This window comes from Physcomitrium patens, chromosome 4 (assembly GCF_059467195.1).
Source record: "Physcomitrium patens ecotype Gransden chromosome 4, ASM5946719v1, whole genome shotgun sequence".
Taxonomy (NCBI): Eukaryota; Viridiplantae; Streptophyta; class Bryopsida; order Funariales; family Funariaceae; genus Physcomitrium; species Physcomitrium patens.
In genome coordinates, this window is record NC_143413.1 from 8,303,552 (window position 1) to 8,317,572 (window position 14,021).

The following is a 14,021-nucleotide window of genomic DNA, read 5'->3' on the forward strand; positions in this document are numbered from 1 at the left end:
AAAGCTTCAAAGGTTGGGTCCTCTAGGACCTATATCATAGATGGGGGTTAAGGCTCTCTAATTCTTGGTTACTTCACACTGAGAATTGAGAACAAGCAAGTTTGTAGCCAACTTTATTACAATAATCATATTATGCAATCTAAACTTGAAGTTTTGATTTTTTTAATAGTTGACTTAGCCACAAATCCAAGAATGACTCTTCTGTTCAAGATGGCTTGGAAGAACTTAACATAACATTCTTTTATTAGCTTCGGAATCATGCCAAATCTTATTTGCAGAGTTAAAGGATTTATAAAATTTACATAGAAATAAAATTCTTCAATTACAGCCTAGAGTTTCGGTGTAAAAGACATTAGAGAACTGATCTCAATATTTTTTTTAAATGGAAGAAATAGATTTAATCATTTATTCGTTCTAGTTGACCTTGGATCTTAGTGTAGAGTAGTTCATTATCCTCATGTTCTTGGTGAAAGAACTGATTCATCTACCATGACCAAAGCAAATCAGATCTAAACAAAGGATTGAAATCGATTGAAAGACCAACTAAAGAAAAATAAGAACGTCAGTTCTTTTCTACTTAAGTCCTAAGAAGAATTAAACCTTTATGCACAATTCTTTCATACTAAGAACTAAATCATAGTTTTGTGACATTTCATTCTAATTAGCCATTTTCAATTGTAATCCTTCACTAAAAGCACAATGTTTCAAGCTAGACAAATCCACACCAAAATATGTAAATATATCTATATATATATATATATATTGTTTTCTTTCTGAGCCAACTGTAAACCTTGGAAGCAATCATGTGACCATGTCGAACTGGCATGCTTCCAGTTTTTATCTCCACCATGAGATTGGGAAGCGTTGGGCTTCTAGTTTTCTTGCAGTAGACTCATAAAGCAGCCTTCACTCACTGGCCGCACCGCGACTCAGTCCATTGATCGGATCTGGCACCAGTTCCGTCGACATGGAGAATTTCAGGTCCAGCTAAAGATCTACTGGATGAGGCAGTAGGGGAGCGGTGGCAAACATTATGGCTTCACCACAGCAAGTAACCAAGACTTGATCAGACGGAGCAACTTTGTCTTCTTCCACTGGGTAAGCTTTGGCTCTGACCTGGTCCCCAGATGCGTGTGTTAGAACGGCCGTAGCTGCTGCTCTCGGATGTACCACAGTATTCATACTCTTGAAAGTGAGTTAGTCCAGCTCTTTCAACTTTCCACCGTTAGCGGACCCCCTTGACTAGCCGACTTTCACCAACTGACAATGGTCTCAACATCGATCCAATACAAACGGAACCAACAGCTTAACAAGATAAAAAGAAAACAATGCCTACAAGCACTCTCAGGTTCAACGCCGTCGTGATCTTCATCTCGTCGACAGAGTGCCAGCTAGTTCGAAGCTTGCATCCTCGAATGCATACGTTGCTCATGATATCTCCCACGCCAGGTCTAGTCACTGCAATTCACATCATGAGGGTGTTGAACCGACTGTGTACAAAAGTCATGGTCCGGTCATGGGGTGAATGCTGCTGCTCGAGCTCAGTAGTATCGTCTAGCCAGCAGTTGACTGCGACGATCACGCAGATTGGTGAAGATGGTCCCGTGGAGCTCATGTGTTACTGCATTTTGCGAGAGAGTGATCGACGCCTGGCACAGTACCTGCAGTACATCCGCATGCCCAGTTTCCTGAGGCTTGGAATGGATCTACTCCGGCAGCTTGGCGGTGCAAAAGTGGTGATATATTCGATGCCGAAGGTGGCCTCATAGGTTTTCTTAATAGATATATACATAGGTTTTCTTAATATCTTATGTCTAGCTAGTGTGCTCCGTTTCACCGTTTAACTGAGGCCACCTTCGGCATCGAATATATCACCACTTTTGCACCGCCAAGCTGCCGGAGTAGATCCATTCCAAGCCTCAGGAAACCTAATATCATGACATTCCCGAATAGCAGGCTATATTGTTTTCACTGAGGTCGTTCTGATGCTCTGTGAGAGTGTGACCCACATCATCTTCTCTTGTGCTTCGCATGCAAGTTTACAAACCTCACACAATTGATGGAGTTGACGCTCCACTTTCAGTTGCAACATTTCTTCCCGTCCCTCTTTGCTGCAGGATAAAGCTACTGCGTTAAATGTAGATCCATGTTTGATCATTTTTCGGTCATTATTTGCATCAAACTTGCGACTCTTAACATTGTATGGTCAATTATTCGAAGAATTGATAATGGTGAACTGTATTTTTTACAATGTGAATTGATAATGGTGAACTTTATTTTTAATGTGAATTATTATTAAAAAAAATTAAGTCAAAATTATAATATTCATCGGGCACTAATGCATACTCAAAGATGTTTCTGAAGTCTTGCAATAATGCAATTTCATCAAAATTTGTTGAAACAAGAAGAGTAGTAGATGTTGATATCACACTTCGAAAAGTCATCCACAAATAAATTGAGGTAAGAAAAAAGAGTGCAAGTGTATTGGGCAATAGTTTAGGCATCCTGCTGAAGTCAGCTTCAAAAGATGCTACTGAGTGTAAGCTTGTTAGAAGATAAAGATGTAATTCTTGTATAATTATAGTCTTATTAGTCCATTTTGATATAGTATAAATTCAAATCAAATATTTATTTCGAAAAATACTTCATAAAATACACAACATTCTTGGGAAATTTTAATAATAATTTTGTAAAATTATATATGTATATGAAAAGTATCTATGAAAAATCTAATATTGGCTTGAGTTATTTATGCAAAAGATAATGGCTTACAACTAGTTAATTTTTAGAAAATTTTAGAATTGATGTGTTGGTTTGAAGGTAGAAAAAATGGACCACTTTTACAATACAAAAGCAAATGAGGTGTAATTTATGAATAATATTGCAAAAAATAACCAATAAAACGTTGTTGCATCATATTATTTCATAAAACGTTGTTGCAATGTATTGTATTTGAATATTACGTAAAAAAAAAAAAAAAAAAAAAAAAAAATCATAAGAAAAAATTGCTTTTTGATTTTTTTTCTTCTTATAATAGAATATATAACAAACATGTTTGTTAGCACTAACATTGGTATAAAAAAAAACTAAGAAGTGCTAGCACTTATGTTATAAATATATACTAACAATAAGTGGAATTTTTCTTTTTTCTTTTTTTAGTTAGTAATTGTCTTCTTATATAGTTAATATGATTAATGTATATATATTGTCATTGCAAGATGTGATGCAAATTACTATAGATGTGATGCAAATTACTATAGATGTGATAATTTTGTTATTCTTTGACAATTGATTTTTTGAAAGCTTATTTAAAATAATTAAATTCAATAATTATATATATTTTTTGTATTATTATAATTTTCTGTATTCAAATTAGCATAAATTTTCAATGGAATTAGATCAAAAGATCTTATTAACACTGAATTATAGAATAAATTTACATTGGTAGTCTTTATATTAAAAGAATAGAATAGAGAGCTAAGAGAGGATAAATCTTCGATGCAATAAAAAAAATTTATAAAAAATGCCTTACTAAATCACAAGAAGCAAGAAAAAAAGCACATGAAGGATGTCTACTTTGAGGTAGATGATGAAATGCTTATTAATACAAACCACTAGAGAACATCCAACAATCTTTTACAAAAATCAAATTATTTCTATCAGATTGGATGGATTATTAATAAATATATATATATATATATATATATATATATACATTCAAAATAATTAGCATGATATCTTCTATTCTATTTTTTAACATTAAAGAAATTTGAAAAAGATAAAACAAACTTCCACAAAGAAAAACTTAAGCAAGCATCAACACAAAAAATGTAGACTGAATAAATTAAAGAAATTCATGCCATCATTAGAAAATGCATGAAAATTTAAACAGAAATCTAATACTTGTGTATTTACAAATATTTTTTTCTTTAAACATATAAATAAATTGAAAAATATAAATATTGACACTTACAATATTTGGTAATACAATATAATAATTGTTCTAGTAATGATCAAGTAGCTACCAAAAAAAAAGGACTTGTAAATAAGAAGTAGCAACTTGAAAATATTTAATCTTCTAAACTAGGGGAGATGTAATAAAAAAATGTAGAATACAAGGGAACTTACTTGGTCTTAAAAAAAGAAGCTATTCTTGGTCTAAATGGAAAATCCACTTTGACATTAAAAAAACACTTGGATCTTTTACAAAAGAAAATAAATTTAAATTTAAAAGCAAATGAAAAGCAATGTGTCCATGATAAAAGTATTTTTAAACAAGACAACAAAAACATAGATGCTGTTAAAAGAACTTTCAATACAAATATACAATTATATATTTGTTCATTATTATAATAATTAGAAGCTCCACATCAAGAAGCTAATTATTTTAATACTGAACAACAGCTTCTAATCAAGTATCACATTGAGATAAATATTAATTATAGATATGCATGGCTTGCGGAAATTAAATATTAGAAAGTAAAGCATTAAGTCATCACACATATTGGGTCAGTATAGACACCACTTACTTCCTCCTCTTTTGACATGTAGTTATTATTAACACTTTTATAGAAACAACATACACATTTTAGATGTAGATACAATCTGTCGAGTAAAAATCTTTTGCCTAGGGCCCAATACAATCTTTTGTACTGTTTTGTGTCTACACTTAGACTACTTATTTTTTTGAAATTCTTTCACAACCTTTATCTTTTCCAAAAATGCAACTGAATAATACAAATCTATGAAAAAATAAAATGGCGCTCAATATCTCAATTTTTCAATTCACTACATCATAATAGCCAAAAATATTTTTATGAAGAAAATTAAAACTAAAATGAGACCAAAATTGAGATTAAAACATGTACTAAATAACAAATAATAGATAATCATAATTATCATAACTAAGATATTTATTAACAGTTAGTTAATTTCTAAGTTACAAATTCCTTATGCATATTAAAGAGAAATGACTTTGATACAGTGGCTATATTATCAATGTTGACAAAAAAATCCACATTCTAATAAATCCTATGGAGCAAAAAATTGACTCCCAGTAAATTTGTACTGATGGGGTATGAGAATGAAGTTGACAATAGAAATACTCATATGGTTGATAATGGCAATAAAAAGTAAATTAACTAACACTACGTTCTCCAAGCCATACGTGAATAATAATTCTGGTAAGTAATCACACTAAATCATGTTGCAATAAATAATTCTTCCAAATTCTAACTACATCCTTTTTGTATATATGGTTTGAGAAACTTTGATGACGATGTCTACACAGATGTTTGGAAGTATTATAAAGTTATATTTTTCGAACATGCAAGAGCCTTGAGGACGCAGCAGAGTCCAATAACTTGCACTGGGATGGATCACAGGCTTTTGAGGTGGAAGCGTTGATGAACTGAGTCTAGTTAGGTTGTAAAAAACTTATCTGAAAGCGATTTACTTCGAGCTGTGAATTTGGGATAAAATGTGATTTGTACATGCAATCTTACAAGAACGTCTCGAGACAGATCCCTTTAGTGGTGTCTTTAAATTGAGCACTCTTACATCAACTTCAGAATAGAGAAGTTACAGTACCTTACAATGTGTGAGGATTACTATGCAGCTTGCCCATGATGGTGACACAAGATCACCACTCGGCATGAATTCTTCATTTGGGAAGATGTGCGTCTCTTTCTCGTCAGATGTTTGACCTACTTTAACGATTGAGGCATCGTCGGGTTGTAAAAGCAGTTGCCTTCAGACATTGGATACAATTGTTTGCAACTGTAACCTCAACATCAACCGTGTTATTTTCGAAAGTCCTCCAAAGCACAAAAGATTCTCCCCTGGCAATGGAAAGTGATCCTCCGCAGTGATCATTCACGTCTGCTTTAAACAGCAGCTGAAGCTCGGCAGAAGTCAATGTGGTGCCGTGAGCTGTCCATGTGCCACTTGCAGGGAGATAAATTTTATAGGGGAAAAGGACAAAGCATCAAGCTTTGCAACGACCCACCTCAGCGCAGCAAACTCGAACCTCAGCAAATTGCAGCTTCAACTTCCAAATGTCCTTCCATTGTTTCTCCGAAACCATCACCTGCTGAGGGCAACAAGAGCCAGCTAACGCATGTCTCTATTGCCACCACTACTGCTTAACCCTATTCCTGAGTAACAGCCTTCTTGCTACTTCAGCCATAGTCACCTACCAATCTGTCGATGACAAAACAACACTTCAAGCATAAGGGACAGTCTACCAAACGATAAACTTGTACATGGGCACATTTGCAGCAGGAAATCTCAGTGAAAAGAGAGCCAGAGAACATAAGATACGCACCCAGTAATGACAGTCTGGCATGGAAGATTCAGAACAAAAAGCCCTCATCTTTGAACTCAAGCTAAGCATAGAGAAGCTTGAAGAGAGAGTGCACAACAGCGCGTCATGACTCCCAGGGCTCGCCGATGATGTTGCCAGTGCAGGTAACTGTTTCTAACGATGTAGCAGGAGGGACTGCGGGAACGGATCGCCGAAGGAGAAGCATGCACTTCCATTGGCGAAGTCGTTCGCAAATCTCGGAGAACTCGGGACGCTCGTTAGGATTACCCGCCCAGCACTTGGCCAGGTATTTTGCAAGGTAGGGTGGACAGTGAGGAGGAAGCTCTGGACGCTGTCCAGCTTTCACTTTCTGGTAGACCTCGGCGAGAGGGACGCCTTGAAAAGGTATTTCCCCAGTGAGGACTTCATAACAAGTCATGGCGAAGCTGTAGACGTCTGCAGACCAGGTGTATTTGGTAACCATTTGCTCGTCGCGGAAGACCTCAGGAGCACGCCACCGACAAGCGTCGGTTTGAAACGAGCTCGCCAGCAGCATTTCGAGCTTGAATTTCGCTAGCCCCACGTCCGCGAGCTTGACGTGAAAATACTCCCACGTTGGAGCGGACGCGTCCCCGGTTTCGCATACCGTGATGAGCACTTTGCGTGCGCGTATGTCGCGGTGCATAAGCTTGCAGTCTTTCAAGTATTGGAGGGCCTCCGCGATCTGGAGCATGATGTCGACCGACTGAAGAAGGGAGAAGGGCTGAGAGCTGCCTTGGGAATTCGTGCACCTTTGGTCGATAAGCGTACGAAGATCCCTCCCCACGACTTCCATCACAAACATGGCAGCTCTTCGTTCCTGATTGTATGCGCACCCGATCAGCTTCACAATGTTCGGGTGCTGAACTCCAGCAACGAGCGCCGCCTCATATTCCAGAACTACGGGATCAATCTCCCCGGTGAGCACCTTCACTGCCACGGGCTCCCCAAACCACTTGCACTTCAAGACCACCCCTAAGCTCCCCTGGCCGATCGTGTCGTGAAGCTCTAGCTGATATTGATCGATCCAAAACGAGTCCGGGGCAAGGTTCGGTGACGGCTCTGGCCCCTCCAGCTTTAAAATCAAAACTTCGAAGACATAACGATCCGGCTCCTCCTCTATAGGGTTGTACCAGGTCGCATTCACAATGTATCTCAGCGTCAAGCACATCGTCTTCTTGTCGCTCGCCTCTCTTTCCTCGTCCGCCTTCAACGAGTAGAGATGGGTGTAACGGATATGCCGCTCCTCAGTAGCCCAGTGGCTGAATGCAGAGCTCAGAAGCGAAGTCGTATGAATGCTGGAGCCGTTGCGCCAGATATGGAAGGCAAACTCCACAACGTTGAGGCTCCACACAAACTCCCGGATGTTGAACGCAAAAGGCGACATTGACCTAAAACGGGGGAAGTCGGGGCCAATGCAAGGGAGAGTGAGCGCCATGCGCCACCAGTCTTGGCGGCAGCACAGCTTCACGAGCATCTCCCCGTCGTGCATGACGTGTCGGAGCTGAACAAGAGAGTCGATAAAGAACGACATCGCTTCGGAGCCGATCCGAAAGCTCTGCTCAAACGCCCAGTTCGGATGCTCCACGGCTCGCATAATCTTCGTCTGGTAGCGCTGGAAATTCTCCTCCGCCATAAAGTAGCACTTGGTGAGGTATGACACTTGCGAGTGGTAGATCGTCACCTGATTATGCGCATTTTCCAGACGACTGCACAGGAAAAGACAGTCATTCATAGCGGCGTACAGTTTGTGAACCCACTCCCGCTCCCCGGATTTCATCGCTTCCAACCTTGCAGGGGGGCGCAGCAGCTGCAAATCCCGCTCGGAGTTCAACGGCGGTGGCCATGCCTCCGACTGATTGTCCTCATAAGCTTCAAAATCATCCCCCAATGGTAGCTCCTCGATGTAATCCAACTCCTCCCCGTTGTAGTCATCAAATCCAAAAGGATCTGAATCCTCTCTGCTGCTGGCCATTGCTTTATCTAGCATTGACCCAGCGCTCTGCCCATCTGTTCCAATCGCCCTGTCTTTGCTTATTGAATACTGCCTGCTAAACAACTCGCTCTTGAGGATCCCCTGCAAATGCATTTTGGAGTCGTCCAACAGGTGCAACCCATAATCGAGGATACACGCCCTCGTCATTGTGTGGAGCATGCTCTCTGCCATTAGGCTTGGCTTGCTACTCGGATACTGACTTTCTCGACTCATTTTGAAGTTTTCCCTGAGTTCCTCCAGGTTCTACAATACTTGCGCCTTCATTTAGGTGTCATTCGTCGTCAGAAGCGTCGAACTTGAAGCTACAGTCGCTGCGCACAAAGCATCTGTGACTACTTTCAATGCTTAGCAATTCTACTTGCCTTGCAGATCCTCTCTCCTTAATTATGACCATCTTCGTGACCTGGTTTGGCTTCGATTTCATTCGCAATGACATATTGTAGGGACTTGAATGATGCATTGAACATTCGGTTACGGTTGATCGATCATGCTTGGGGTAAGCAGTTGCTCACCCCGTTGGATTGTTCAAGCAGGACATTTCCTTTTTTACTGGTGCATACGATTCTCCCAGCACCTTATTGCATCAAATGTTGCCACTCGAGTGAATGTCCATTTCACTGCAAGGCAAAAGAAGGCAATCCCACAGAGTCAGTATGTTCCGGAGTGGCCTGTAGAACTAGTGATAGCTCACTAAAACAATTGCCACACTGTGTTACGGTTGAATCGAAGCAGAGACATAACACAAAATTAGTCGGGTAAAAAACTGAAAACTCCAATAAGACATTCTGGAATCTGCACGATAAAACATTGAATCTAAACCATTAAGAGGTAGGAAACAATCTCCTAACTGTATGAGCACATATCCCAGCTGGAAGAGAGTGTTCAAGTCATGCTCACTTGACCATCCAAGTGTCAGATATGCTCCAAACCTAAATGCCATAAAATTCCGTGAATCGACTGGCACTAACTGAAACGCGTGTAAAAGTACTGGGAAAGCGTTCTGTTCACACAACAGTGCTACTGCCCAGCACAAACCACAGATACATCCTAAGCCAAGACACTATACAAAGGGAGGAGAGGGACGAAGGATCCCTGTCCCGTAAACGCTATCCGTTTCAAACTGACACAACGAGGAACATCAGAAACCATCGGCCATGGTGCTAGAAATCAGACAGCAAAGCTTTGTGACCTAATCCTGCTGCCAGCAAATAAAAAAAACTAGATTCAAGGCACAGATTGTCAGGCTAAGATTAACTGGAAAGCATTGCACTCCAGAAAAATCCCTACGTAAGTATGGGCAAGGAGGGCCTAGTACTTGATCCTTTGGTTCTGCATTCTAAAACTCTCATTCGCATGACCCAGAGTGCCGATCTGAAGACTATTCGCGGAAACTCTATCCACGGCACGGCTCATACTTGTCCATACTGCAACTGAATTGCATCCTCAAAAAATCTTCCACACAAAACTAGACGGCCATGACGACACCCAGGATTAGCTAATGAAGATATGACGCCAGGAGATTGGCACCCTGGTTGAGGGGGCAAACACGGGGCGTGATCAACAGAAGGCAGCAAGAGAGAAGCACTGAAATCGCTGTGATCAGACGGTCAACTTACGTTTCTAATTCGCCTCACCCTTCGAAAGATCCATGATCTGTGGAAGATCATACTCCGGGGTTCAGCCGCACTCGCATTATCCCTCAAAGCTCACCCGCATCAGTTACAGAATCATCAGCCGAGTGCGGATCCCTCCCCTCATACTTCAATGGAAACCCCTCGACAACCCAGTCAATCGTCTCGCTGGATTCAACGCTCAATCGTCACTGCGGTCTATCGACAAGTTGGAAGCACAACTAAATCCCTTTCAAGGCACCTTCTCTTCCAATCACAGTCACGCGCTTCCTACTCTAACGCTCTCTCTCTCGAAACACTAACAAGGATAATAGCTGGTTAGCAACAACTCTGAAACCAAAACTCGCACTTTGTTGTCAGCCTCGATCAAACACAGCCCAATTCTCTCTTCCCCACATCTGAGTCTTAACCATCCTAAACCAAACTAAGTTCCAAGGCACAAAACGACAGGCAGGTGAGTGGAAGGTGGTAGAGCGTGCCCGGCTATGGTTATGAGGCGAGGGAGCAGAGGAGGCTAATCCCACAGGAAAGAGTTGGAATGCGAATGACGACGACGATGATGACGTTGTTGTTGTTGCTGCTGCTGCTATTGTTGTTGTGGTGGTGCAAAGAACTTCGGCCCTCCATAGCGAAGGCCCACGGCCCAGCCATGACGAGACGTGGAATTGGTCAAGCGTCTGCCAGGCTCTCGACTCTAAGACGAAACTCTTCTCACTCTTCACTTAGCCTTCTCCCCCTCACGTAATAACAAAAACCCTCCTGAAATCCACAACTTTTGTGGATTTCAAGAGGGGCTGCGTGGCAGCGACGAACATTCGCTGCCGTGCTTGGTGCCGCTCACCATCCATTTTACTCCCGTGGTTTCAAGCTCTGCTTCCAGCCTGTGACCGTGATGATGTGGGTGCATGTCAGGTTCTCCAGTTTCACCCTCTCTGGCTGCCAAAGAGCCAGAAACACAGGAGGGAGAGAGAGAGAGGGAAAGAGCCACCCACAGCCCCTGTTTCGCAACCCAGCTCTAATTTTCAGTTTTCTGTGACGCTATGCAGCAATCTCATTGGCAGCCTTGTTCCAGCCATGTGCACGTACACACAATACTGGAAATCCAGTATCTGGCATCACACACATTATGCCTCTTCGTCATAACCTCCTCCTCCTCCTCCTTCTTCTCGCACCGCCCCGCTCTTATGATGCAGTAACTGTCAGCTCCTGCGTCCACTTTTTTCTAGTACAACGAGGGATGGGCTCTGCCATTCTTATCGCTACGCCATCTACACCTTCACCTGCGACGCGACGCCGGAGTGCCTGCGCGCGCCCGCCCGCGAGAGCGAGACTGGGGCTAAGGGGAACGCGGGTGGGAATTCGAGGTTCTACGAGCTCCCAATGCTAGGGAGCGTGTTCCCCGATCCAAAGAGGAAAATCTGAAACCCAGATAACTTCTCTATTGCTTGCTTTCTATTTTTGTGTTTGTTATTTTTGTTTTGTTTTTGGCCTTTTTTTTTCAGATAGAGCTCATGCTTTCCTTGTTCAGGTTGATCTTATCCCTAACTCGGGACCCCCATATTACACTGCCCTAATATAGACATCTTTGGCCCCTCGCATCCTCACACTTGTCGAGTTTTGGAAGAGTGAGCAAAGGGGGTGTGAGATAGTCACATAATCATAACTGGAATGGATACTTTGATATTAAATAAATAAAATAAATAAAATTTAAAAGCGTATTTGTTCTCTCAAGAGTGTGTAGATAATACTGTTGTGATGGAATCCAAACTTTGTGGGTTCTCTTGTTATTGTTTTTAAATGCCATTTAAAATTGATCAATTTGTGTCTTTATGGTTTAGATTTTGTTAGTTCATTTATTGTTTTCATTGTTTTTATTGTTTTAATTCCAAATAATTTATTCCAAATAATTTATTTTTATTGTTTTGTGAACCCATAGTTCTATTTATAGTACTTTCATTAGAGACTTGTCATAGTAATCCTCCTGATAACAATAATAATAAATTATTTGGAATAAATTGTCTCAACATACTTATTGTAATTAATCTTTGTGAATGTGTATTACAAAGAATATAGAAAATATCTATTTATCTATTTAGAAAATTAAGTTCTGTGAGTATTAACTATATCTTTATCATCACACCCTATCTCCAAGAAAAAATTATGAAATTACTACTAAATTTTGGAGATGTTAGAAAATACACAACACATGTTATACATATGTAAATGTGTATTTACGGTGTTCCCTCTAATAACTAATGGTGGAAAACTAATATCTTCTATTAATTATTCAAAAAAATGGGAACCAACTGTGTTCTATAGTGCATGATTTATAATTTTAATTTCTGATAATTAACTGGTTTTTATTGACTTTTATTGTTTCTTAAAGATACTTAATAGAGACCATGTGGCTGTATGTGATTGGACAAAGTAAAGCCACATGGTTGCTAAGGTGGAAGCAAGTAATCTACATTGCAGGGCCCTAACAAGGATGATTGCTATCTTGCCTTGAAGGCACCACATATGATGATTAATAACCTATAATAATGAATACTTTTTCTTGTAATAGATGATATTAATTAACCAACAAAAACATTGTCTTAATGTATACACATATGTTTGTATATGTAGTGTTTATAGACTACATAATATTTTATCATCTTGTCATGATATTTTATTCTATGGTAAGTGATATAGTTTATAAATATATGCATACAAATAATTCCTTTATAAGTTTGATAATATCATACTATACCAACACACAAATTATATATATATATATATATCACAAGATATTGTGTAATGTTTTGTGATAAAACAAAGTGATGCAAGTATTGATTCCAATACAATTACTATTTTGTACGGTTCATAAAACAGAACATGGTACACATGATGATGGTTGCAAGTGATGCACAACTAAATTACATGTTTACGGGTAGAAAACTTGGTAAGTATGCACTAACCAAATACCAAATGCAAAATTTCAGAGGCTAAGTGAAACAGTACATACACTGAACACCATGCAGATTACATTTCATTGTCAATTTTATTTTCTTCTGTTGAACACCATGTTCAGAACTGGACAAAAAGTGATACATGTATGTTTTTACACTACAGCATGTGATAAAGATGCACACACTAAACTATGTACTCAACATCTAGAAGAAATACATTTCATATGTACATTAGTCAAATAACAACATTAGTCTAACTCAATCCTTTGATGTATATAGTACAATAAATGTATTTTTTAATTTTTTTAAAGCAATTGGTACTCAAGAATGCATCATATATTTAAATATAATTATCATCAACATGAATTTTAAAATTTAAGATTTAATGTAAATATTGCTATGAATTTTTAGTTTTCACTCATACATGCACAATGTTATTTTCCTTTTCTTTTTTTTTTAAGCTTTCAATAGATTTGTTCAAACATGTAAAAAATATTCTGTAATCACTAATAAAAATGTGTAGAAAATAACACTAATTAAGTTGTTGTGATATGTCTCAAACGGTACTTCTCCATAAAAGCTTTGGGCTTGGCAGTGCAATTTCATGAATACACATTAGCTAATATTCAATTTTCTTTCAAGCATTATCAACAATAAAATAAGCATACTTGAAAAATCAGCTACTTAACAAATTTTGAAAAAATAATGCTTAAAACAACACAAATGCTAAATAATAATTTGGCCATAAAGTGTATATGCATTCTACCTTCAACTCATTGTTGCATATCTTTACATACACCCACTTATACAAATATACACACTCACACACTAATGAGCAACCCTTGGTTTTGAGAGTGGCGTCTATCATGAATGTATAAATAATACCCTACTTCATGACTCGTTCTAGATCCACCTCATCAAACTTTGTATTGAAGTTGTTGGACTCATATTCATGGATTGATACCACGACAAGAATCTCTCTTTACTCATCCTTTCCGACTACTTACCAAGCAGAAAAAGGAATAACAAAGCATGCAACGCAACAAAATCCAGTGCTTTCCAAAAACAAAATATGTGAGAATATTTTTACAGCCTCAAAA

The 14,021-nt window shown here is 39.0% G+C and overlaps 1 protein-coding gene across 3 annotated transcripts; it reads right to left on the bottom strand.

Annotated features, from left to right (window-relative positions):
* Positions 1-5,513: 5,513 nt before the first annotated feature.
* LOC112281355 (uncharacterized) lies at positions 5,514-10,657 on the bottom strand. 3 transcript variants are annotated; one of them, XM_073533555.2, is made up of 3 exons: positions 10,450-10,657; positions 6,326-8,956; positions 5,514-6,201 (listed from the first exon to the last, which is right to left on the bottom strand). In XM_073533555.2, exon 2 carries the CDS (start codon positions 8,550-8,552, stop codon positions 6,429-6,431), a length of 2,124 nt encoding a protein of 707 aa, XP_073389656.1. In that variant the 5' UTR covers positions 8,553-8,956; positions 10,450-10,657; the 3' UTR covers positions 5,514-6,201; positions 6,326-6,428. The 3 variants fall into 3 exon arrangements, with proteins under 3 accessions (XP_073389656.1, XP_024373532.1, XP_024373533.1); XM_024517764.3 differs by having other exon boundaries at positions 9,956-10,519; XM_024517765.3 differs by having other exon boundaries at positions 9,237-10,497.
* Between the last annotated feature and the right edge of the window lie 3,364 nt (positions 10,658-14,021).